General features: G+C 33.7%; 1 protein-coding gene across 3 annotated transcripts in view; it reads left to right on the top strand.

Annotated features, from left to right (window-relative positions):
• Window positions 1-14,439: 14,439 nt before the first annotated feature.
• Window positions 14,440-27,433, top strand: part of LOC143245037 (transcription initiation factor IIB-like) — a 32,284-nt gene continuing 19,290 nt past the window's right edge. The window contains exons 1-2 of one of the 3 annotated variants that reach the window (XM_076490818.1): window positions 14,440-14,547; window positions 21,555-21,662. In XM_076490818.1, coding sequence (XP_076346933.1) covers window positions 14,531-14,547; window positions 21,555-21,662 — 125 coding nt within the window. In that variant the 5' untranslated portion in view covers window positions 14,440-14,530. Of the gene's footprint in view, window positions 14,548-14,874; window positions 14,895-15,438; window positions 15,495-21,554; window positions 21,663-27,433 lie in introns of those variants that run through there. The other 2 variants (XM_076490819.1, XM_076490817.1) reach the window with 2 other exon arrangements.

Raw genomic sequence — 27,433 nt, 5'->3', positions numbered from 1 at the left:
CCTAAAACTCCTTCAGAATCAGTTAAAATATCCAATGCAACTCAAAGTTACTGAAGAAGTGTTCCCCAGTGTAATCATTTAATTGCAATTCTAACTGTGGTGAATTATATAGTGCTGAAATAGATAATATAAGATTAAATATAAATCTACATTTTTTTTAGTTGTCCAGAAGACAGTCCATGATATGGCAGCAAACATTTTAAAGAATGTATTTTGAGAAAATTTGTATGTAACATTATTTGTAAAACAGTAGTTTCGTGACTTATTTGTAACGTTTACAGGATTCAAAACAAAATACTTTGGCATATACATAGAACATAACATTTTTTTGAACATATGTTTTCCTGAACAAAAGGTCTGTCGTTTCTGTGTTTTCTTATAGCAAAGCCACACCCATCTATCTGCTCCTGTCATTTTGCGAGTGAAATCGTCGTTATTTATGTACAATAATGAAAGTCTGACATTTCAGTTTATTTTAGATAGCACGTAATTGCTTTAACCTAGCAAACTGTAGCAACCTTTACATGACGTCATACATAGAATACAAATGTTCTTCATTATAAAACTCGGCTTGATTGATTAACGTAGAGGTGATCCGTAACACAAACATACTTAGTATTTGTACGTTACGTATAACATACGTAGAAGAAAAGCAGTAAGCACTTTGTTGAAATTATTATTAACTACATAACTGATAATGTTTAACTTAGTTTATTGTAAATCTTAACTATATTAGAAAGTTTGTGTGTTTTCTTATAGCAAAGCCACTTCGGGCTATATGCTGAATCCACCAAGTGGATTCGAACCCCTGATTTCAGAGTTGAAAGTCCGTAGACTATCGGGGGAACTAAGTTATGTAAAGACTATGTTTTGTATCAAAAAGTTAACTACATACTTACGATTTTAATTAGGGATCATACAATTCGCTATGTTTACATATTTTATTAGGTAAGTAATCTATTTTTATTTTATAAAATCTAATTAGAAATTTTACAATTTTGGTTAAGTTTATCGATCTTGTATATTTTAAAACAAAGTTGAAAAGGAAAGATTAAGGTTAATAAAACCCACGAAACCTGTTCTGTAAATAAGTAATTAAACAAATTATATGAAATGTACATTGAGAGTTAATATCGCTTCATAAGTTTCAAGTGAAGGGTTATATCCTTTATCATACCAATTTACTGTTCAGTACAGCGCCTTTCAGTTTATTAGGTTGTCCAGAAATAAATGTCGTTTTCGAACTACGAAGTTGGAAGAGTATAAAGTGTTGTAAAACATGCTTTTATCAAAGTAAGTTAAGCGCTATTTGCTTCAACACACTTTTGCCAACATGTAACGATGCTTTTTATGCTCCTGGGCCTGGCATGGCCTAGCATGGCCTAGCGCGTTAAGGCGTGCGCTTCGTAATCTGAGGGTTGCGGGTTCGCGCCCGAGTCGCGCCAAACATGCTCGCCCTTTCAGCCGTGTGGGCGTTATAATGTGACGGTCAATCTCACTATTCGTTGGTAAAAGAGTAGCCCAACAGTTGGCGGTGGGTGGTGATGACTAGCTGCCTTCCCTCTAGTCTTACACTGCTAAATTAGGGACGGCTAGCACAGATAGCCCTCGAGTAGCATTGTGCGAAATTTCAAAACAAATTTTATGCTCCTGCTGTAGAAATCGGAGTTTCTATGGTCAATGAACTCCCTTAAAGCTTCTTCTGTAGCTGCCTGGTTTTTAAATCGTTTATTGTTCAATAAGTTATCAAAGTGCTTGAAATAAAATAAAAAAAAATCTCTGGGGATCTCTTTTTTTGCAAGCTCCCATACTGTTGTGTGAAGATCTGTCTCAATTGCTTCCATAAATGTGTTTTCATCTAAGGATGGCTTCCTTCCGACCTTCGTAATCCTCAAGACTTTCATCTCTACATCGAAACCTTTAGAACCAACGCAGAACTTTAGGTTCAGTAACAGATCTATGGCCGAATGCCTGGTTGATGTTCCGTATAGTTTTAGTAGCTTTTCGTCCAAGTTTAAAGTCGAAGAGGAAAATCAGACGAAAGTCCTTCTTGTCTATGCTGCCTTGGGAGTTACAAAACTTACTCTGAATAGATATAGAACAGCTGACAAGTAAAAATCTTGTAATCGACAAACGTTGAATTAAACTAACCAACCAATCAACGACAAGTTACTCAATATTCAACTTCTAAATGCCATCGTGAGAATTCCGATATTTATTTCTGGACAACCTAAGACTAAGTGTTTGCAAAGAACGAAAAGGTCAATGTTGGGCCACAAATATTCATACCTCATTCATAAACTACATACGAATATTAACTTTAGACATGTTTCAGCATACCACAATTCACTAGAGCTACAATAGAGGAATGTGGTATGTCGGATGGTTTTCATGCGGTTCCAGTTTCTTACAGTATCTTTTTCATGAAACGGGCCAATGATGTTCAGGTGTGGCTGTAAGATTGTGGAATTTTTACTTGTGAAGCTTTATCAGCTACCCTAACTTGTTGAAAAGATAGAAATTGAAGAATAAGAGTGTAAGTGATTATTGATGAATTATGTTTGATACTTTGCTGCATATGGAGATTGCAAATAGTATTTTGGTTGCATATTTTAAACAAGCAAGTTTCGAAGGGATGCGACAAAAATCATGTTGTGAATTGTGCAGCCAAGTTATTTTAAGACATTGATCATATGTGGAAAAATGTTAATATAAGTTTCTAAGTATTCAAGATAAACATACACTGCTGGCCAAAATCGTAAGACCAATGAACATAAAGAAAAAATGTGCATTTTGCGTTATTAGACTCAACCACTGTGAACACTGTGGAATTAGCCTAAATACTAGCTGGTCAAAATTTAAGACCATACTGAAACGAAGCGATAATCGGTAAACACGTAACGAAATTTAATCATTTGTGTTCAAGCATTAGCGTTGTCAACATCTCTAACTGACATCTGTGTTACATTGGGTAAAAACATGGCAAAGGCTAAAAAGTTGACAAAATTTGAACGTGGCAGAATTGTCGAGCTGCAAAAGCAAGGTCTCTCTCAACGTGCCATCGCTGGTGAGTTTGGGCGTAGTAAAACTGCTGTTGCAAATTTCTTAAAAGACCCTGAGGGATACAGAACAATAATTTCAAGTGGTCGGCCCAAGAAAATTTCGCCAGCGTTGAGCAGGAGGGTTTGATGGGTTGTCCGGCAAGACACCAGCCGATCATCGAACCAAATTAAGGCCCTTACGGACGCAGAATGCAGCTCAAGAACAATAAGACGGCATCTACGAGAGAAAGACTTTAAAAAACCGTAAACGTCTTCAAAGGCCACGCCTTCTTCCACACCACGAAACAGCTCGATTAAACTTTGCTGAAAAACACTAAACATGGGACGTAGAAAAATGGACGAAGGTTTTGTTCTCTGAGAAAAAATTCCATCTGGATGGTCCAGATGGCTTCTAACGTTATTGGCACGATAAGGATATCCCACCGGAGACATTTTCTACACGACACAATGGAGAAGGTTCCATCATGATCTGGGGTGCTTTCTCCTTCCATGGAAAAATGGAGCTTCGGGTTTTACAGGGGTGTCAAACAGCAGCTGGTTACATTGGCATGTTGGAGAGAGTTTCCTTATTGACTGAAGGCCCTCGCTTGTGTAGAAGGGACTGGAAGTTTCAGCAGGACAACGCTGCAATCCACAATACCCGCAGGACAAAGGACTTTTTCATGACGAATAACGTGATTCTTTTGGACCATCCAGCGTGTTCACCCGAACTGAACCCCATTGAAAATGTTTGGGGATGGATGGCAAGGGAGCCCCTAGAATTGGACATCAGTTCCTAACAGTGCATGATCTTTGTGAAGCCATCTTCACCACTTGGAATAATATTCCAGTCAGCCTTCTGCAAACGCTTATATCGACCATGCCAAAGCGAATGTTTGAAGTTATTCGCAATGACGGTCGTGCAACTCGCTACTGAGACCTCTTGTTGGGCATTTCCTACCCTGTTTATGATTTCTTTTTGGTATGGTCTTAAACTTTTGACCAGCTAGTATTTAGGCTAATTTCATAGTGTTCACATTTTCTCTATTAAATGCTAAAGAGTTTTATTTTTATTTTCCTTTATTTTCATCTTTCGAAGCTCAACACAAATAAGTGGTTGAGTCTAACAATGCAAAATGCATATTTTTTTCTTTATGTTGATTGGCCATGAGATTTTGGCCAGCAGTGTATTCTTTATAGAAAGGAAAGGCTGACTGCAAGTGAAAAACAGGTTGACACATGAAGGATATTAGAGATAAAATTGAAGGAAATCATTGCAAATTTAAGAAAGTTTAAAATAACTGGTTTTACGGTAGGCTTAGAAGATTATAAAGGTTCGTGAAAGCTAGTCAAACAAGAAATTAGGACATCAAACAAAGTTTTAAAAATGGTTGGCTGGAAATGTAAAAATTAACAGTAAAGATTTCTTTGAGTGCATTAAGGTTTGTATTTTATCATTAGGAGATGGCTGGATTATTAAATTCTGCTTTCTCTTTAGTTTTTAACAATGAAGGTTTAACCAATATTTAATATACTGAACATTTGACAGATGAAAACAATATCGAATAAGAAGAGGGCATCAATTCTAAACTTGTTGAGAAAAAATTAATTTAAAAGACTCCTGAATCATATAATTTCCTCAAGAGGTTTGAAGGAGATTAAGATTTTTGTAATTGAGCAAAAAGCTACCTAATGGGACAACTGTGCTCTACGTACCACAGTTATCGAAACCCGGATTCTGGCGTGGTAGGTCCGTAGACATATCATTGTGGGACTGAGGGTGGAGGTTAAGGATTGATATGTGAACCACTTGCTACTACTTTTTATAAGTTATTGAATAATGAGCATGTGTCCAAAGATTGGAAGTTATGTCATTCGTCTTTTCAAGTGAATTAATAACACTGCACAACAATTTTTTTGAAAAGTTTTTGCTGATTGTGATAGGTTTGCACAAACAGTTTTGGTTTTGCTTCATCACGTAGGAACTCTGAGAAATAGACAGTTAACTGTTTACCGGCAATAACGTATTTAATTGCGTTTATGTTTCTAATACGCTATTAAGTTCAACATAATTAAAAGTGTGTTGCTCCTGATTTTCGTTTGTATTCAATGTCCGGTGCATCACGTTGCAGTGTCCAATAGTAGTCAGCAAGCATTAGCGAATTCCAATTGACCTGATATCGTTTTTCTATTGTAGCAAAACTGAAGATTTCGATGAAACGGTACGTGATGGGCAAATTTGGATGTAATTTTCGTAATCAGCAGCCAAAAATTTACAAGGAACACTCAACAGTGTTCAAGAAGCAAAGGCTTTGTTGTGCAGTATAAACACTGTTCCAGTAATTATAGGCCTATTACTCTTAGGTTAGTTGTAGAAAACGTTTCGGAAAGTTTTAAAATATGTTTTGCAAAATGTTTTTAAGAAATTTTATTGGATAGTGAACATGGTTTTCCCTAAGGAAATATCTTGCCTCTCAAATCATTCGACATTTATGAAGAGGTTACTGCTTATTTAGATGAGGGTAAATATGTTGCTTTGGTATAACTGAGTTTTCGGAAAGCCATTGACAAGGTTCCACATAAAAGGCTTGTAAAAATTCTTTTAAAGTGTGGTGAATAAGTTCGCTGATTGGAGAGAAGAGTGGCTGGATAGAAGAAGACGGAGGGCTGTTATGAATGGAGTTTGATCAATTTGGAGTAATAGTACATTTAGGGTGCTTGAGGGCTCAGTTTCAAGACCATTGCTCTCTTTAGTTTACACCGATGGTGAAAGAATGGTCATTAGATTACTTAAAATTTGCTGATGATATTTGTCTTGGATACTGCTTGCTTTGAAGAGGATCCTACTGCGTTACAAAAGAATTTAGATCATTTATAGAGTTGGACAAACAAATGGCAGAAGGGTTTTAAATAAAATGAATGCAAGATAATGCATGTGGGCTATCATAATTTGAATTATAAATATAATTTGAATGATAATAACCTTAACAATGTGATAAGAGAAAGGGATCTTGGTGTAATTGTTAATTATCTTAAATCATCCAAATAGTAAGCTGTTGATAATAGTACAGAAAATATTATTTTAGGTTGTATCTACAGAAATATTGAATGCAAGCCTAAAGAGGTTATAATTTAATTGTATAGCTTACTGGTTAGGCAACATTTGGAGTATTATGTTCAGTCTTGGCTTCCTCTCCTTAGGAAGGACATTGCATTTTTGGAAAGGGTTCAAAGGAGGGTGACTAGACTGGTTCCTTGGATAGAAGTGTTCTTATATGATGAAAGATAAAGTTTTTGAGACGGTTTTCTCTTGAAAAGAAGAGTTAGGGGGTATATGATTGAGGTGTTTAAGATTTTAAATGGAATTGAGAGAGTTGATGCATCATTTTTTATACTTAATGGCAAAGAAAGTAGGACTAGGGGACAAAATATATATTTTGATAAAGCAGGATTAATCTTCAGCTAAGCCAGTTTTGTTTTTCAAACAGAGTGGTTGGTCTCTGAATTGGGCTGTTTTCAGATATAATGGAAGCTGTCAATTTAAGTGACTTTAAGGTAAAGCTTGATAGTTATATGAATAATAAGAGTTTGTTTTAAGATTCTTTTCTTAAATAATATTTTAGTGTAGAAAATGTAAAACAGCAAAAATAGGGTCTAACCCCTAATTAGATGGAGTTTTGTAGACGTTAGACCCTATTTTTGTTGTTTGAGCAATGCACCAGTTTTACATTTTCATTGCATCACATTTCAACTTGTGATGCTGTTCTCCAATGAACTGAGTAACATGTTTTCTGTGGCTCTAAGGCCCAGCTGTTGGGATATATATACTAATTACATCAGCAGTTACAAATCGTTCTAATGAAGTACGAATAATCTTTTGAAGACACGTAATGATGGTGTAATGCATGTACTTAAATACATCAACGTGAAAATTGTCAGTTGGACTCTTGTTGCTAGTTAACATAGTGCTCATAGATATATCTTTCAAAAATACCTTTTTTATGTGTTTACTCAGAAAACACGTATGTTTCGCAGTGTAGTCAAACTTAGTCTCAAAATGGAAGTAGTGTAATAAGGTGATGAGAGGATCGTGTAGGAAAAATTCAGTTAAGCTAATACAACCAAACTCAAAGCTAAGCATGAAAACGCTATTTTTTGATAAATTAATATCCAGTTGCTAAAGAACCGGTTTCGAAATAGTTGCACAGATATTTTCCCGCGTTATCGATACTGTATTAAAACACCACACGGTCCTATGTGATATTCTAACTAGTCTTTCAAAGACAACTGTGTTTGATTGAACAGATAGTTGCTCTTTTTTTCATAGGCACACTTGAAATTCACATTATAGATGCGTCTCTACGTTTTTGTTCAGAGGAACACGCATAATGTCTTGTATTCCATAAACTTAATATCTTCGAGTAAACGTGATACAATAATAGATCCCGGCTAATATATTCTTATTGAGTTTGCCATCTCCATATGTGGTTGTATATTTACCGTATTATCACATATGAACGTGTTTTAAAATTGAATGAATAACTTTAGGATATTTCAAAAGTCAAAGCATAAGAAAACATTATAAAAGTAATATTCAAATGGAAAAATGTCAGGCGCAAAAAAAGAACCTAGCATAACCATTGATCATACAATATACAATAATTGTTTTGGAGTACTGCTGAAAAGAAAGAAGAAACATTTAATGATTTTTCACTGATTGTTACTACACACTTAATAAAGAAATAAACATTGTGCATATCTTTCTATATACACAATAATTATTAAATATTAATGAAAACTTATCTAGCTGAATTCTCTAATGGTCTCTCGTTGATCCAGCGGTGCCTACAGATTTACAACGCTAAACTCAGGGGTTCGAATCCTCTTGGTGAACTAAGCAGATAACCTGATGTGGCTTTGCTATTTGCTATTGAACACACACACACACACACACAAAATAAATTTATTCAGTAATCGCTAAATATTAGTAATTAAAATCTGAATTACCTATTCATTGCACCACATTATTCAGCAAAAAAATGTTAAATAAAAGATATTGAATAATTAACTGTTAAACGTGATTGATAAAAGTTCGGGTCGATAAAAAAAATAGGTTATACTAAAATTAGAGACATTTTTATTAATAAGCAAAATACCGTCAGCTTTGATAGACGTTGTTAATTAAGAAAAAGATTAACGGAAAATGAACCGATTAAAAAAATTACAATAATCAATACACTTGCTGTTGACAGTTTATGTAATAGAACGCTAGATATATTAAATCGATAATTACTGAATTTTGCTCAATGAAGAGACTCGGTAGAATGCTAAATTTAGTTTTCTTATTCAATATTGATATTTTTGGCCTCAATGATATATTACGTGGCACATGATCTAAATACCTGATCTGGGAGGGACCCGTAACGTATAAGTATAGCTATCGCTCGCTTAGAGCTGCTGACTAAAGAGAGTTGTAAGATATAAATACCTGCAGCCTAGATATCTACTCCTAACGAATTGGAGGGATTGACTGTCACTTCTATAATGCTCCTACAACTGAAAGTATGCAATATTCAGCGCAATACAGTTAGTCTTGGACCTTTTAATCTAGGATCAGGTATTGAGCCATTATAAGCCTAAACTAGCCCTGTTGTTACTTGAAGAGTAGGTAAAGAAGTACCTACGTAAAGAGAATGTTTATTTACTTACCAAGTGAATGGTGAGGCAGTAAATATAATTATTGATATTATAAATCTGTGTAAATATGCTTTGGTTTATCGACTATCATGCATCCAATTAAAAAGTAATTATTACATTTATTGCTGAGTAATAAATATAGTGTATTTAATGTGGGGAAAAAAAACTGCCAAATGCAATAGAAATACTATTTGATTGCAAGAAACACGACAAGTATTTAATGACAAATTAAACAAATTTTCTTATGTGATTTAATTATTACGTCTGGCGTGGACGGGTGGTTAAGGCGCTCGACTCGTAATCTGAGGGTCGCGGGTTCGAATCTTCGTCACAAAAATGCTAGCCCTTTAAGTTGTGGAACGTTATAATATGATGGTCAATTCCACTATTCGTTGGTAAGAGTAGCCCAAAAATTGGCGGTGCGTAGTGATGACTAGCTACCTTCCATGTAGTGTTACACTTCTAAATTAGGGACGGTGGCCTGGCATGGCCGAGCGCGTAAGGCGTGCGACTCGTAATCCGAGGGTCGCGGGTTCGGGCCCGCGTCGCGCTAAACATGCTCGCCCTCCCAGCTGTGGGGGTGTATAATGTGACGGTCAATCCCACTATTCGTTGGTAAAAGAGTAGCCCAAGAGTTGGCGGTGGGTGGTGATGACTAGCTGCCTTCCCTCTAGTCTTACACTGCTAAATTAGGGACGGCTAGCACAGATAGCCCTCGAGTAGCTTTGTGCGAAATTCCAAAACAAACAAACTGGGACGGATATCGCAGGTAGCTCTCGTGTAGCTTTAAGCGAAGCTACAAAAACAATCTAATGATTAACGTGCCCGGGCAGTGAATTAGGGGCTTCATGGCTCGCGTCCCGTTGGCTTAAAAATACCCTTCCCCTTTGTGAGTTGTGGATGAAGTTTTGTTGCAGTACCTATTTCAGTTGGAAAAACTATACTTATATAACGCTTCGTGTAACTTCGTGCGGAAAAATTGATTATGGATCATTTAAAGAATAGTGATGCATGTTAAGTTACATGCACACTTATGAATAAATAAATTCACGAAATTTTGCTAAAAAACTTAATGCAAATAGCTAATTTTATATTGTCAATAACAGTTAATACTAACAAATAATACAAGTATCGGCGATGTCGAGAAAACCCACTTGCAGAGAAAAATATATTGTACAAACAGCTCGTTTGGGTTGAGAAAAATTTTCAAAGAACATATATTACCTTCACACGTTTTCGAACACTGCAAGTCAAATAAACACAACCATAGAAAACACTCAAATACTAAATAAACAAACAAACATAAACAAACGCAAAATTAAAGAAGCCTTACTTATACGACAACTCAAGCCCAAAATAAACCAATACAAGGAACACCTTTTTACCTATAATAATAATAATAATAATAATAATAAAATTAATAATATAAAATTATATATTTAAATATCTAAGCACGCCCTCTACATTCAGACACTCAGTAACACAACCCCTTTTAAACATATGGTCTGCTTCCAGTCAGTTACCTCTCTTTCTTTGTGAACGTGACGATGACCGAAGAAACGTTGTTCGCTCCTCTACGTAAAAAAATTTCTCAACCCAAATGAGCCGTTTTCACATATATATTTTTCAATACAAGTTGCAGTCTTGTGGCTGGAGGCCTTAAGAACATTCTACAAATAATAATAAAAAAAAAATACGGAATGCCTCCCCACCACTTAAGAAAAAGTTAAATACTTATATATCATTATGATGATTGGATACGCAAAAATAGGTACCTGATATCAAGGATGAAGAAATAAGAGCACTTTTTGTTGCTTAATATGTTGCATCCTGGAGCTTAATGAATTAACATAATAAATTATGTCAAAGTAGGAGTAATATACAGTCAACTGTTTAGCAAAATTTATGTTGTAGAAAAGCGTAGGCCTAGCGCGTAAGGCGTGCGACTCGTAATCCGAGGGTCGCGGGTTCGCGCCCGCGTCGCGCCAAACATGCTCGCCCTCCCAGCCGTGGGGGCGTTATAATGTGACGGTCAATCCCACTATTCGTTGGTAAAAGAGTAGCCCAAGAGTTGGCGGTGGGTGGTGATGACTAGCTGCCTTTCCTCTAGTCTTACACTGCTAAATTAGGGACGGCTAGCACAGATAGCCCTCGAGTAGCTTTGTGCGAAATTCCAAAACAAACAAACAAGAAAAGCGTAGTATTTGAGACATTTTAAATTAGTGTTGCAAGATACATCAAATGGAAGTGCTGGTTTATTGGAAGGCTGGAGGAAAGTTAAGTGCCGCTATTTAAGATTAAATTGCAGTATGAAATGTGGATAGATTCAAAGGGTCGGCATGGCCAGGTGGTTAAAGCACTCGACTCGCAATCTGAGGATTGCGGGTTCGAATCCTCATCGCTCTAAATATGCTCTACCTTTCAGTCGTGGAGGTGTTATAATGTGACGGTCAATCCCACTATTCGTTGGTAAAAGAGTAGCCCAAGAGTTGGCGGTGGGTGGTGATGACTAGCTGCCTTCCCTCTAGTCTTACACTGCTAAATTAGGGACGGCTAGCACAGATAGCCCTCGAGTAGCTTTGTGCGAAATTCCAAAACAAACAAACAAGAAAAGCGTAGTATTTGAGACATTTTAAATTAGTGTTGCAAGATACATCAAATGGAAGTGCTGGTTTATTGGAAGGCTGGAGGAAAGTTAAGTGCCGCTATTTAAGATTAAATTGCAGTATGAAATGTGGATAGATTCAAAGGGTCGGCATGGCCAGGTGGTTAAAGCACTCGACTCGCAATCTGAGGATTGCGGGTTCGAATCCTCATCGCTCTAAATATGCTCTACCTTTCAGTCGTGGAGGTGTTATAATGTTCGGTGAATCCCACTTTTCGTTGGTAAAAGAGTAGCCCAAGAGTTGGCGGTGGGTGGTGATGACTAGCTGCCTTCCCTCTAGTCTTACACTGCTAAATTAGGGACGGCTAGCACAGATAGCCCTCGTGTAGCTTTGCGCGAAATTAAAAAAGACAACAACAAACGCATGAGACTGAGATGGATACTGTTTTCGAGCTGTAGACCTTGAACAGGGCACGAAACATTAAACTACTCAATTGCTCATCATATTGTACACCGTCCGTGCAATTTGTTCATATATTATATAAAAGAACTTTTATCCCGTCCCTATTATCCAGTGGCTCACCGATAAGCCTAAAGACGTTAAAAGATAGCACTAAAAACAAGTTTCTATACACGTGGTGGGCGCAGCACAGATAGCCTATTGTATAATTTTGTGCTTAATAATAAACGCAAACAGACCAACCATTACTATTTAGTTTGCTTTGTAACTGATCTGACACACATTTGATTTGAACTGAACACAGTAAATCACTTTGTAAGACTCTCCTTATGGATGCACTCAACGATGTTGCCATTGTGGTAATATTTCACAATACACTTTTGCTTTCACCAAATTATTAACCCACGTTGGGTCTAGTTGAATATAATGCTTATTAATTCATAAAGAAATAACATAGATTAACCCATGGTTCGCCATGTGCTCTCTTACACAAGAATATATCACTGAATGATAGAGCTGTTGGACGTACTCGTTCCAGCACCATCAAGTTGGACAATCACTTTTTTCTTTTTTTTAAGACTGTTCGTCACCATATACGCTGTTACCATATTATAGAAATACTTATTTTATCAGGTCTGCACTCAATTATATTATTTTTGCACATTATCTAAAGAGTTCTTTCAACCACATTTTGGATAAGGTAAGATGTTTCTGCAAAATCCCCGGAAACAGAAATAACTCGCATTACATTCGCACTCTAAATTAAGCTCTGAAGTAAATAATAAAGTTCTTGGTTAAGTTATTAACAAGTATTTGAAAATAATTATCTTTCAGAAATTATCGCTAATTCGAATACTAGCCTATCATTGGAGCTAACAAGTCGTGTTTAAAGCCACTCATTGCAAAGGCTAGCCTATCTACCAGCATCGCTGCTTTCTTTGTCTATAGGTAATACGATATTTATTACTTCTACTGGCATCCTTTCATAACTGTGCCTATTAAAATTCAACTGTTTTAGATCCATGAAGAAATCTTAATATCTCTATTTTAATCCCTTTAGAAAACTTCGGGTATTTCATGTAAAGATTCATCACTTCAACCAGGTGTCTAAAGTAAGTTATGAACTGCACACAAGGTTTTAGGACATGATAAACTGCGAGAATTTTCTGTTTCAATCGTAGCTGCCTTTCTTCCTGCCATAGTCTATTGTAAGTCAAGACTGGATCCTTCACCAGTTTTCGCTTTGATGTTAAAAATGGTCCTAGGTAAGCATTCCTGTACCTTTTGGTCAGCCCTGGTAGTTGGGGTAACCTTAGTCGAAAAGGTTCTTAATAAAGTGAATTATAGGAGAAGTTAAGAAAGCACTGCTCTCTTTTTTTTTCTTTCTTTTCTATGTTACTTGTCATGACTGTTACAACCATTGGCTGAATTAATCGTTGCTACAATAGTAGAGACTTTACTTTTATCAGTAGAAATTTAAAAAATTGTTTCAAACCTCAATACATCAAGTACGTAAGTAAAACATTTCCCCAGTTCCCACAAATATACTTAAGGGACATTCGACAATTCAGAAGATAATATCTGAACCCACATAAACTATCAGAAGCAAATATGCTCTAAAAATTTGTTGATGCCATTCAATTCTATCTGCCAGTGATTTAAATAAGAAGCTATTAAAATACTATATAGAGTTTGTTTAACAAGATAACTGATTAACACTAAGTTATAATGTGACGGTCAATCCCATTATCTGTTGGTGAAAAAGAAACCCAAGAGTTGGCGGTGGGTGGTGATGGCTAGCTCTTTTCCCTCTAGTCTCACATTGCTAAATTAGGGACAGCTAGCACAGATAGCCCTCGAGTAGCTTTGTGCGAAATTCCAAAAACAAACAAACAAACAAAAACAAAGCTAACGCAGATAGCCCTCATGTAGCTTTACGCAAAACTCAAAACAAATCAAACTGGCTGTGTAGCCAGGAGAAGGTTATTTGAATGATATAAGATGGTAAGTGTAATGCCAAAAACTCTCCGCAAAAACCTTCACATCAGAAACCATCTGTTCTAGTTAATACTTGTTAGTATTATATCGAAGAAGATATCAGCCAAAATAGTGGTATAATAAAGAAGTTTTCATGAATTTAAGTTACTTCTGTTAATAAAATTAGTTATTTTCTCAAGTAATCATTAAATAACTATGTCAAAAAACAATATCTAATGTTATAGCCTTCTTTTGATTTAGACCCGATGTGGCCACATGGTTTGGGCGTAATCTGAGGGTCGCGAGTTCGAATTCCCGTTACATCAAATATGCTCGACCGTTCAGCCGTTGGGGCGCTATAAGGTGTAGTCAATACCACTATTCGTTGATAAAAAAAAAAAAAACTAGCCCAAAAGTTGTCAGTGAGTGATGATGACTAGCTGCCTTCACTCTAATTTAGAGCAGTTAGCACTCCTGTAGTTTAGCGCCAAATAATAAACAAACTTTTGCTTCAATTCTTCATTTATATCAATTACTTGATTGTAAATTGTATGCAATCAAATAAATCAATAATGGGAAATTATATAGGAATAGCAGAGTTTAAATATTCAATGACAATTCAAGACTCTTGCGCATATGCAACTGATTAAATACAAATACAACTGCACTCTTTAATTTGTAAAACTCATTTATTTATTTCAGCTGAATACATAATGATAACACAAGAATATGAGTATGTCGTAGTACATTATGGCGTCTAGTTCACGGTATGTCTTAAGCCTGATTTTAAAATTGTAATACTTAGTTCGAGTTGTTTTATGTTATTAATTTTACGAATCTGTAATACATATATTCGATTGTTGGATATGTTTGTATTGTGCTAAAAATTACATAGGGACAGAATCTGACAGATAAATAATGAAAAAAAACAAAACTTCTGACTGTTTCTACTGAAGATTTTATTTTAGCTTCGTAAAAGCTTCAACACTTGTGACGAAGAAGCTGATTAGCAAGTTATAACGTTAAACGTGTTTTGTTTTCTTCGAAGTTTAAGTTCAAAATATGAAAAATAATGTCATATTTTCTGTATTGTAACAATTAAATTAACTTAATCGTAAGTGCAAATTTAATACGTAGGATTAATAATAAGTTAATACTAAATAGTAATGCTACTATTAATACTGATGTTTTCCTATTAGTAACAATGTAATTCTTATAATAATAATAATAATAATAATAATAATAATAATTATGAAATACTACTTTTAGTTTTTATGATCTGTTTAACTTGGCTTAATATAGGTCTAACAGAACTTAATGTAGAGTAATAATTATTAAATCTGTAGCTTGGGAACACCCTTTTTTTCAATTTTATCATTTCTCACATTTATACGAGATAATTATATTAATTTGATTTTGGAATTCTTTGGTAATTGGAAAATGTGAGATACTATAGTCTACAATAATAAATGTTTGAATGTAGTAACAATAGCAAAGTTCAACCAAAATTAATAAAATATTTATATTCTAATACTATAGTAACTTCAGATGATTCCTCTTAATACCAAAATGCACATTAAAACTAGTAAGTTATAGACAATGTTTGAAAACGTTTCATGTTTGATATCAGTTTTTGTATCGCATCAGGATGTATATTTGAGTCTTTCCAGCATTGGGGAAATTTGCAGACTATGGGAGCTCTAACTTTAGGAAAGTGTGTATGCTGCCTTGCTGTAATATATAATATAGCTGTTTCTGTCCACATGTGTTTGAACTAAAATTGACCTATTATTTTACTTTTTTTGTTACCATAATTTTCTTTGTTTCCTTTTTATTGTGTTTTTCACTCTTAGTTTTATTGTAAGAATAAGGAACATAGTAAAATGTTTTATTTCCATAAGAAATATGTTTTTTTTCTGCTTTGTTTATATTAATTTATTTAGTTCTACCACTGTTTTTGTAACAGTTTTTTAAGACTATTGGTTTTCCTATATTATACCACCTGGTAGCATTTAAACTGTAACTTCTGAAGGAGAAGAAATATATTAGTTATACTTTTCAGTTTTCAGACATCAAATTGATAAATATGTACTTAATAAAAAGAAAAATAGTGCCCTGCATTTAAAAATAACATCAAGTTCCTTTAAAAACTAGAATTGCTAATGGTGAGCTAAATAATATGTTGATTATAATAAATCCAGTTATATTACTGAAATTAACTAACATGAAATTAATTTTTTCATGTGCATATGCTTAAAATATATACTACTAATATGTGAGTTTTGTAGTCTGTAAAACTTGTTATTAATTATTCCACACTAATTCAGTGTTAGTTTTTTTTATGATTTGCCAACTTCTAAATATCTAAAGTAGATTTTAGGTGATTACTGTTCCTAGTAAATTGTAATATGAATATTATAATTATTTTGCTGTAGAATAGACAATAGTACCAAATAAGTTCAGTATTTAAAAAAATAAATATCAAATATTAATGGAATATTTTACACTTGAGATAAAATCTTTCAAGTGCCTGACAAATGTACCTGAGTAATAGCAGTTGACTGATAGAACTCTTCCACCTGTTTAAAAGTTCAGTCATACTGTATAGTGTTTCAGAAAAAGTCATAATACTCTGAAGATCTTGATAAATACAGAAATAACACATTTGTAATTGAGTTAACATTTATAAAACATAATTGCTCAATTAATTCAACAAAACAGTTTATTTATTATAAACTTGACATTATTAATCTTGTTTTCTGATTGATAGCATAAGTCTTAACACATCTCAGTACATATATTTATTGTTTTACTCCAGTTAATAAACAGATTTTTCTGATATGGTACAAAACTCCTCTCACATAATGGCTATTCTCATTCAGTGCTGCCCTCTATATGCAAAAATATTGTTTATGCATGCTACAAGCTTATCTCTCCTTCATTGGAATTGACTAATTCCAATACATCTTATGCAACTCATTGTGCATCAACCCTTCACCTTATTGAGAATTTGATATTTTCTCAATGCATGTGACTCCCTTTATTCAATTCTACCAAACTATTGTTTCTCATTTGACAGTCTTACTTGTGTTCAGATTTTTTCCTTTTGTGTGGATTGTGATATTAATACTTTAATATCTGAAGTACGATTTCTTTATTTTTTTTTAGGTTGAAGAAATCTTTTAATTTAACACAATTTCCTAGTCTTTATTATATTCTCACACTCACTTATTTTACATCAAACAATTTTGTTTAACTTGTGTATTTCTACAGTGAATTCTGAGGTTCATTTTCCTACTTTGGGTGTTATATCTCCACGACTATTTTCACAGGCTGCATGTAGGGGAGACTCTTTGGATTTCTCTGTTTTTATCCATCATAAGATAATTATGTGAGTTAACCTTTTTCTCCTGAACTTGCCTCAGTAATTCTCCTGAAGAATCTGAACTTGTTTGGGCTGATGATGATTTGATACCTTTCTACACCACCAGATTTTGCTGTGTGTTTACTTGCCCCTTCTACAGAATCAGCTAGGCCTAATACATTTCAGACTTAATTTTTCAGGTATGTTTCATCCAATTCTTTTTTCCTATGATTCCTTATTACCTCCATGTTGGCTGGTTTGTCATTTTTGGTTCATGCTTTACCCACATTTTCACCGTATGTGTGATTTTCTGGGCATGTTTGCTGCTTTTTTCTTTGTGATATTTTTGTATTTTTTCTTTTGTTATGTTTTAGATCATGCATTTGAGACTTTGGAGTCTCATGTGTAATATAGGCATCAACACTCAACCCTTATCTCCTTGGTTGTAGTACATTTGTCACAATTGGAGCAATGACACAACCTTATTTTTTTCCTGTACTGGTAATCCTTATATACCTTTCCCTGTTCTGGTTTCAGAGGTTTCTTAACTTGTTTTTCATTCATTGTTAATGAGTATGTCACTAACAATACAATAGATTAACCAGAGGGTTCCAATACAGTTGGAGCTTGACTGTATTCTGTTGTTACCCTTTGGGGATGTTTCACTACAATTCCATTGGTTCTTTGGGTTTTATCACAGGTACTTGTCCTACTATTTCTTTCCTCACCATCTTTGTTTCTGGTACTCTTTTTTTTCTTCATGACTTATGATTCTGCATCTGTCTGAGGTGGTACAAGATTTTCTGTGTTTACAGGTCATTGCTTCTTTCATCATCTTTCTCCAAGTTTTTATATCAGGCTATTTATTATCCTTGTGCCAAACTGGAGATTGGTAATCTGTACTAGATGTGTACTTTCTTGTTCTAATTTTCAATCTGTCCCATTTTATCATGGAGTCATTTCTCATCCATAGATGATCTTTTTCTCCATGTTTATTGATGAATGTTTTGAATGCTTATATGGATATCCTGATATTTTGTCATTCCCAACCCTTTTAGTTTATTCTGCACAGGGTGTTTCCTCTGTTTAGTTTACAACCATTCACACTTGCTTCAGTCCTATATGTTTTGTTGGGTATTTATTGCAATTGTTTGTTACTTACATGCTCTCAGCTTATGCTTTTTTCTTTCTTTGTTCAACTGATTATTGTTAATTCATTCTGAGAGGGAGTCTACCTTTTACCTATGATTGTTGCTCCTGGAGGAAGCACTCATAGTCTGTTAATAAAGTTGGAAAAGTCCTTACAGCAACCTATCCAATATCCTGTCCATTTGAGTATTTTTCTACAGACATCTGAGTCAGGCCTACCATTCTTCACTTTTGAGTTTGTTCAGTGGGTTTTCAGTTTGATTACAGCTTGTTTCACAGATGAAGATATTAATGTGGTCCTGCACTGGCTCACTTTGCCAATGTTTGATCTACTTTTCCAGTTCTCCTTGTTTTACTTCCTTCTCTTGTTTTCCTGTGGATATTGGTGGTATGTTTGTAATTTGTGTCATGTACTCTATCTTTCTACATCTTTTTCTTTCGTTGGATCAGTTTTTCTACCTAACATTTCATTGGCTCGTGAGTATCTAACATTTCATTGGCTCGTGAGTATAATTGCTTTACTAAGCTGCAATGACAAGGTAAAAATATGAGATTGACATTCTAAATGTACAATTTATGCTGAGACAGTTGAATTTTAACCTCTTCAGATATTTTGAAAGAAAGCTGTATCATTTGCACACTTTTTTTCAGGAATTTTCAGATACAAAAATACATATAAAACTATTAAAATATTCAAAGTTTATATACTTTGAATAATTACTTAATCTATATAATAAATAAATACTGTAAGCATAATGTACATAAATCCAAAGATGCTTTGGGTTTGTACCATACCATGATTTTAGTCTTTGAAATAATAAACTGAGCATTGTGCCATCATTTATTTCCAGAGAATGAAAATTTTATTACAAGCTATTAAATAACTCCATTTTTTGCTTTTGAAAATAATTTGAACCTGCTGAGTTTGGTAAATAAGTATTACTGTTTCATCATGAAAAAGTAATAAAAAAACAAATGTGTGAGTCAAAATAAAAAATGGCACTCATTGTTAAGCCACTAACCCCTTTTGAGCTAGTGTTTCATCTCGGCAACTAGCCCAAACACATTTCTTGCTTGTCACAGGCTATCACGCTAGTATTAATGTGAAGCCTTGAGGTTTTGTATGTGGCATATTGTAATAACAATTTTACACAGTTAACAGGATTCTCACTTAAGTGCAAGAGGGAAAACTAATGATGTGATTTTATTGTGTATGTCACTCTTAGTTTGTTTTCCTTGAGATAAAAAAGTGAGGGAGGACCAAGGGTGAGCTAATTGAAGCATTTAAAATGTTTAAAGGAACTGATAAAATTGATACATGATGTTTATATTATTTCATCTTGAATTCATAGGGCAGGCTCAGAAGAACAGGTCATAAATTTAAGGCAGAAAGGTCAGACACACATGCAATTGAGACAGTTTTATTGTTTTAATAGAGATAATTGTATGCAACATATTGTTGACTAAAGTATTGGAGGCTTCAACTTTACAGGAGTTAAAGAAAAGGTATAATTCATATTCTGAGAATCAGAGCTGGATTTGGTATTAGCTTTCAGTTGGTTTATGTAGATTAGAATTTGGGACATTCTTGATAGGCTAAGAGGCTTTTTTATATTCCATAATTTATGAAAAAACAAATTTAATTGGTTGTAATTATGAAGTCCACTGAGGAATTACAAAAAAAGAAATAAAAATAAAATATGATTAAGCTTTACTTACTGATGGTTCTTCAGGATAAAAACAGATTTTTGATTAATCTTAAGGTGTAAGTTTTGCATTGGTCAATCTATGATTAATACTTTCTTGAATAAATATTTTAAGTCAAAAAATTAAGCTTACAAATATAATACTTAAAAATCATTCATGTTTGAAATAACTTACAGTATTGAGAGATAAATATGAATGAGTGTTTTCTTCTGTGTTTTCATGAAACTACAGCTTTTGAACAAGATATTTGAACTGGGCCCAGAAATTGAACAAGAATTTTTTATTTTTTTTTAAATTATACCATAAAACTTTGACTAACCAAAACAAAAAGACAGGAAGAAAGGCAACTCATCCCCTGACAGTAATCTATTAATAGTTGAACCAGAGGCATATAACATAGTTTTTTTCTGTATGTCTAACACTAAATGAAATTAAGGTGCTTTTATCAATAGTAGTACACGTTTCCTAGACTATATACATTTATGTTGATAAAGTGCTGATTTATTCTTTCTTAAAGATTTGTTTTTTATCTTTCATGTAGTGTGAAAAACTATAAACCTTTCTTAATATTCTCTCTAGTGTCTCAATGTTAGGCTTAATGGTTTATATTGCTAAATGCTGGGACTCAATCCCCACAGTAGACATAGTACAGATACCCAATTGTGTGGATTTGTGCTGAAACAAAACAATCTAATTAGTAGTTAAAGCTTGGAGTATTCCTGGATAACTTAGAACTGTGTGTTTCTGAATTATGTCTAACAAGCAAAAGTATCCATCTCTAGTGATGGGAAAAAGTTTAAATAAATCTGTTAAATTATTTCGTGTACATTTAAAAGGTTAAATGTGCTACACTCTTTTTTTCATTCAGAGCTAAAGCTCTGTGGTACTTGTACCTTTCATTTTGAAAAGTAAGAGTTAACCATTTCAGTCATGCTAAAAACTGCTCAACAATAACATACTGTAAATCTGCATTCTTAGTCTTTTAATTATGTTACATTTTGTAATATGAATGACAGTATGTTTAATTTATAACAATTTAGTGTAGAATATCCTGCTTGTGAAATAACATTTGGCATTAACATAAGTTATGCCTGTTCTTTTACCATTTCAAAAGTGAATGTTGAGGTTTACCGACACAACTTTTTAAATGCAGCATGGAAAGCAGTTGCCACAAATGAGAAACAGAGGAATACTTGAACAGACTCCATGGTTTGCAATATCAGATAACACGTTCTCATTCTATAATGTTTCAATTTCTTGATGCTTAATATTTTCATGATGTAAATAAAGTTTAGAATCAACCATACATAACTGAAGTACTGGATAGGCTTTGCTTTTATAAGCTTTCATCAGACTTTGCTGGGATATTACTAAACTGTGCAAGAACTGATCTTGCCATATTTGTGTACAGACCAGTCTCAAGTTAATGAATTTAGAACTTTAAGTTATTTTTGTGCACTCTCTTCATTGCAGTTTAGTATAATAGTGCATGTATCTTCTAAACTAGTGCCATATACTGTAATTCTCCAGTAACTTTTTTTTCTGTTTTTGTAGATCTCTTGCAAAGATCTTTTGTCCAGCACATCCAGATGCATTTCTTATTGAAGATTACAGAGCTGGGGACATGGTATGTCCAGAATGTGGTTTAGTCATAGGAGACAGGTATGTACAGAGAATATAATGGGAGTATATAGAGTAGATAAATGTTCATGAACATGAGTGATTTGCCATACATTTTGATTATTGCATATTTTGATCCTGTAGAAACTTGGAATGGATAACGTTACTTTTATAAAGTAGCTAGTAAATTGACTAGATCCTAGAATCTAGATGGACAAATATTTTATTGCAGTACAATTTTCTATAGCATTGTTTTACAAATGATGATGTGGTTTTTCATAATTGATTCTCAAAATCATGGCACTGTAGAAATTTACTATAGAGTTCCAAATAATCATACATGTACAATTATTTATTTTAAAGTGCTTTTCTATGTTGTATTATACTTTATCTGAGACTGTATGATTATTAAATTTTGTCCAAAAAGGCAGGGAAATCTGCCAGTATCACTTACTTGAGAGAAATCTTGGTTACCTTGCTTTCCCAGCTAATCTGCAAGTCAAGCAAGAGTGCGCTAGGTCATTTAATCATAGCAATCTGTGGCCTGTCAAGAGCCATGTCATAAAACAACATATAGGTTTTGGCCAATTTAAAACTCAAAGTGCAAGCATTTCTATTGAATGTAAGGGAAAATGTCAGGGTACCAATCTGTAACTAGCCAGTTTGCTTAGATGGTTGATAAAATTAACATTACAGGGTGTTTATTTTATTATCAGTGAAAATTTAATTTAAAAAGTACATGCAAGGTTTTACTCCCTTGCCTCTTGGTAGCCAACCACTCAAAAGATCATGTGACATGAAATACAGAGGGAAAGAAAATTCCATTTTCCACCCTCTACTATTATTCAGGACCCAACTGTTATTAGGAACTGTATAGTAATTGCTACATGCTTGTTTGAGAATATGGCATCATACTCAAAATTGAAGTTGTAATTTTGACTAGTTCAGAGTTTTTTAGCAACATTCAAGGCTCACTGAAGTTAACCCTTTCACTACAGGTATGTCACTGTGTGTGCATGTCACCACTTTTTACAGAGTTGTTATATTCAAAATGTAATTAAACTATATTATTATCAATGTATATAGCTAAATATAGCATTCAAACATAGTCAATAAATCAAATTTTAATATTATATAAATTTTAAGTTCTTAACTTTCTAAAGAAATGTTTTACCAATTCTTAATCTCCTTTAATATGAGAATCACAATTGTTTTATAACAAATACCAAAGTTTTAATTCATTTTGTTCATTTTAGGTACATAGTATTAGCAATTTTGTCTTCAGTGTGAAAGTTTTATTTGTGTTGTTCAAATTTAGTAGGAAGAGAAATTAATTTAAGTAATTTTTGTCCTAGGCAAAAAGATAGTTAAATTATAATTGTTATAGGACTTTGTTTGCCTTGTACATATTAATATTCTGTGTATTTGGGTCCATTACTTAAGTAAATAAAAAAAATTAATATACTAATATTATCATTATAAAAAAAGGTAGGCTTAAATTTCATTGACAACAGATAACAAAGGTTGAAGATAAGTATTCTATTTCATGTTTGTGTATTCTTTATTTATGGTTATAAAAGTAACTGAAATGTAAAATATTAGAAACTTGTTAGGCTAGATTAGGTACCATAATGAAAAAAAGAAACAATTCATCATAAGGCAACATGAGTTACTTACTTGTATTCACGGAAGTCGTTAGTAAAAATACTTCAATTAAAAATTTGATTTTCAATGTATAAAAACATGTAATTTGTATTGAAAGCTTGCCATATTTCACTGAGATATGCAAAATATATTAAGTTACAGTATGGAAGCTGATGGTAACTTTGCAATTACCAGTTTGGCCAAAGCACTTGATCCTGTATGGAAGGAGGTAAAAACATGAATTATAATTTTAATATTTTTTCTTTCCACTGATCTATTAACATTAGTTGACTGCTGTCACTGATGTATTCCTTTTTTTTCATCATATTTATTGATGGGGCTTCTCTGTTTATCTTTTGTTTTCTTTACTTTCTACTCTAAAACAAAAATTTGTTCATTGTTGGATATACAAGATTGTTTAGTTTATTTGGTGATTTAATACTTAATGATTATTTAGTTTTCATAGCTAGAATGTTAAAAGTTATTTATTTTAAGAGCAATAGTTGTGTCAAGTTTCATTATGTATGAGTCATTCTTTGTGTGTATAGTTTAATTATTGCACCAGGCTTTTCTAATATTATTGATGCCATTTCACTTGAAGCTTCTAAACATTTCTCATTATTTTTAACATTACTGTTACCAGTGGGCTAGATATTTGTAGATTTTTCTATTCCTTGTTTGGAATATGTGTAGATACAGAAGAAGGAAATTAGTGAAAGCAAAAATAAAGTTAGACTGCATGATTGTTAGTTTAGCTATAATGGGCAATATTGTAAATGAATTTCACAGTTTGTATTGTAATAACAGAAATAAAGAATAGTAATCTATCTATTCAATTGGATTGTAAAGTAATTGAACAATTTGTGTGAATGTTGATGAAAAGGAGACAATTATTTAAATCTTTGGATAGAACTGTGGTAACCCACAGGGTACGATAAGTGTATTTATCATTGATTGTAGTGTGATAAAAGGAGGAAAGAAGAAATAATTCATCTTGTGAGTTAGGTTTTAAAACAAATTAACCACCCAATATGGACTTTTGATGAAAAAGAGAATTGTTAAAGCTCTAGATTCATGTATGGTAAACAATAGTGTAATGAATTTTGGTTCAAGTGTTTGACATTTTTTGAATATACATTATTTTGAAACAAGTGGATTGTGTGCTGTCTGTTTAGATTTTGCAAAGAATCTTGGACACTGTACAAAACCAACATTGCCAGCCAGCCAGGATTAGATTGTAGTAAATGATGGAAGTAAGTTTATAGACACATGACTGTAATGGTTGCAAAAATAGTGTAGAGATTACAATTGTATTATGTAACCATATTGGCTGATTTTGATAAATAGATGAAGAGAGATAATGACTTGGGCTAAAAGATAATGATCTACAAGAGTTTGTTAAACAACAACAAAATGAGAATTAGAGTGAGAAGAACATAGGCAGAGAATAGAGAAAGAAAGACTGAAAAAAATGCAATAGATGGAAATAAAGCAATTGCAAATTTGAGAAAGAAGAAAAGGACAGAGAGGGTATAGACTAGAAATATAGGGTTTAAAAGCACATGCTGATTGCAAAGCTCACCCAACAGAGAGATGTAGGACCTAAGAATTATAATGAGGTCAGGACCAGCCAATGTGAATTGTCCAAATATGATAACATTTGTGCTTTTCTGGAGAGATTTAAAATATTTCAATGTTGGAATTGGGACAAAGACGAATGGACAGTCTGTCTTGGTCTGTTTCTTACAGGAAAATAGCTCAAATTAACAAATGGGTCAACAGTGCTTGTGGTGAATGGAGCATGTGACAAACATTAAAAGGTGACAACAAATTGCAACATGCCAATAGGTGAAGGCTATGATGGGGACAAAGTAAAAGTCCTACAGGGCACTGGGTGCAGTAGTGTAGCAGTGAGAACTAGTCTAGTTTCTGATAAGGTGATGGGAAAAGTATATCTGTGTGTGTTAATTGATGGAATAGTGAGAAAGTTTCCCATAGCAAAGATAAAGGTGGATACTTCATATTCCATCAGAGACCTTGAAGCTGTGCATATGAAAATGGCCCGGCATGGCCAAGCACATAAGGCGCACGACTCGTAATCCTAGGGTCGCGGGTTCGCGCCCGCGTCACGCTAAACATGCTCGCCCTCCCAGCCGTGGGGGCGTTTATAATGTGACGGTCAATCCCACTATTCGTTGGTAAAAGAGTAGCCCAAGAGTTGGCGGTGGGTGGTGATGACTAGCTGCCTTCTCTCTAGTCTTACACTGCTAAATTATGGACGGCTAGCACAGATAGCCCTCGAGTAGCTTTGTGCGAAATTCCAAAAAAACAAAAACAAAAGCATATGAAAGCATCCATCTATGCTTGGTTTTTGTCCTTATTTCTGCTTATGAAGCAGTTTCCTAAATAAAAAAAATGTAATGTGTATTGCTTGCTATCACTTAGGATGAGTAGCAAGCTTTTTCTCTACTTATGCTTTCTTTCCCTTAACACAAGGTACTGTAGATTTCTTTGCTATCATGACTTACCACATGTAAGTTTTTTGCTACTTAAAACTCAAATATTGCTTTTTGTTCTAACTTATAAACTATGGATACTTTCATTTTCTAGGTACAGCTCTAACTTTAGCCATAAGAGATCTTACCCTGTCACCTGTTATCACTGAAGGTGACATTATAGTCTGTCCTATAATGTTTTCATTCTTTCATGCATTTGTTTCGTAATAGTATCCATTCATTATGTTCAAGACTGTTTATTGACAAGTATTTCCTTCTCCACCTCATCATGTTTGTTAAAGAAATAGCTGATACACAATGGTTATCATTGATGATCCTTGTATTTTTGTTCATGTATTTTGAGTCTGTGTCAATGATAGGTTGTTGCATTGCCACATTTTTTTCAGTAGTTTGCCTTTAATAGGCTTCTACTTCAGGCTATATTTGTGTACACATAACATCAATTTTTATTTTAGATATTTATTTACACAGTTTACTTCTATAATTGTGGGTAGGGGTCAAAGGTTGCACATTTCCTGAATTTGTCCATAGTATTGTTCAATGTAGTATTAAGCATTTGATGGCAGCTTTATCAATATTTATTGTTAATCTATGTTGCTGATTTTGGAACAGTCATTATTATAGTTAAGAAACTGCTGGATGTAATGTTCAAGAAGGATTCACATGACCTCCACAATCTCCTAAATGCAATATAAAAACTGTATGATTGACAAAAATATTCTTAATCTTCATATGAACATCATCTTACAGTTGAACCAACTTGTCAGAATCTAAATCAGATTAACATTGGCATTTCACAGACATGTCTTTAATACATAAACTTAGTAACATGTTTAATTTTTGTGTGCACCAAAGTCATAGTGTTGACTAAAAGCTTGTCACATGCTATTAAGATACACATCATAAATTTGAAATTATAGTCAGCATTTCTAATTTATTCAAGTGAAAATGTTGTACTGAGAAAGTATCCATTTTGTTTGGAATCATTATCGTTTACAGGGCTACTTGATGTTGATACAGTAATTAAATCCGTTTTTAAGTTGCTTTAACAGCAGTTTGTGGACAGTTTTGTATAAACTTAATGACTTGTAAAGGAGATATCACAGTTTAAGTTTCTGTCAGTGTTTCAGAAAAGCCCCCCAGTGGCTCAGCGGTATGTCTGCGGACTTACAATGCTAAAATCTGGGTTTTGATACCCGTGGTGGGCAGAGCATGGATAGCCCATTGTGTAGCTTTGTGCTTAATTCAAAACAACAACAAGTTTCAGAAAATTGATGTAAAATGTAAATAGAAAGTTATTTATAAAATATTTTGCTGCTTAATTATTTTCAAGATGGATGAATAAAACTTAACTGTATTAGTAAGCATTATTTTGGTGAGATTGTTTGAAAACTTGTAATTAACCATTACATATAATGATACACTGCTTTACACTGGTTCCCTTACTGATGGCTCCCAGTGGATAGTTTTACATGTATCTGGTAGCTCAATTGATGCTGTTTCAATTAACATCTAACTGGAATATTTTAAAGAAAAGTAAAATAGATTGAAGGAGTATTCATGAATTTATGCCTTTTTTCTTGGAATTTCATTTTTTTTAGTTTTCTAGATGAGTTTTTAATATAATAGTTTGGTTAGTTCAAGGTATTTTGG

This window comes from Tachypleus tridentatus, chromosome 2 (assembly GCF_004210375.1).
Source record: "Tachypleus tridentatus isolate NWPU-2018 chromosome 2, ASM421037v1, whole genome shotgun sequence".
In the NCBI taxonomy this organism is placed as follows: Eukaryota; Metazoa; Arthropoda; class Merostomata; order Xiphosura; family Limulidae; genus Tachypleus; species Tachypleus tridentatus.
The sequence above is the reverse complement of the archived record's forward strand: the minus strand, read 5'-3'. Positions and strand labels throughout refer to the sequence as shown.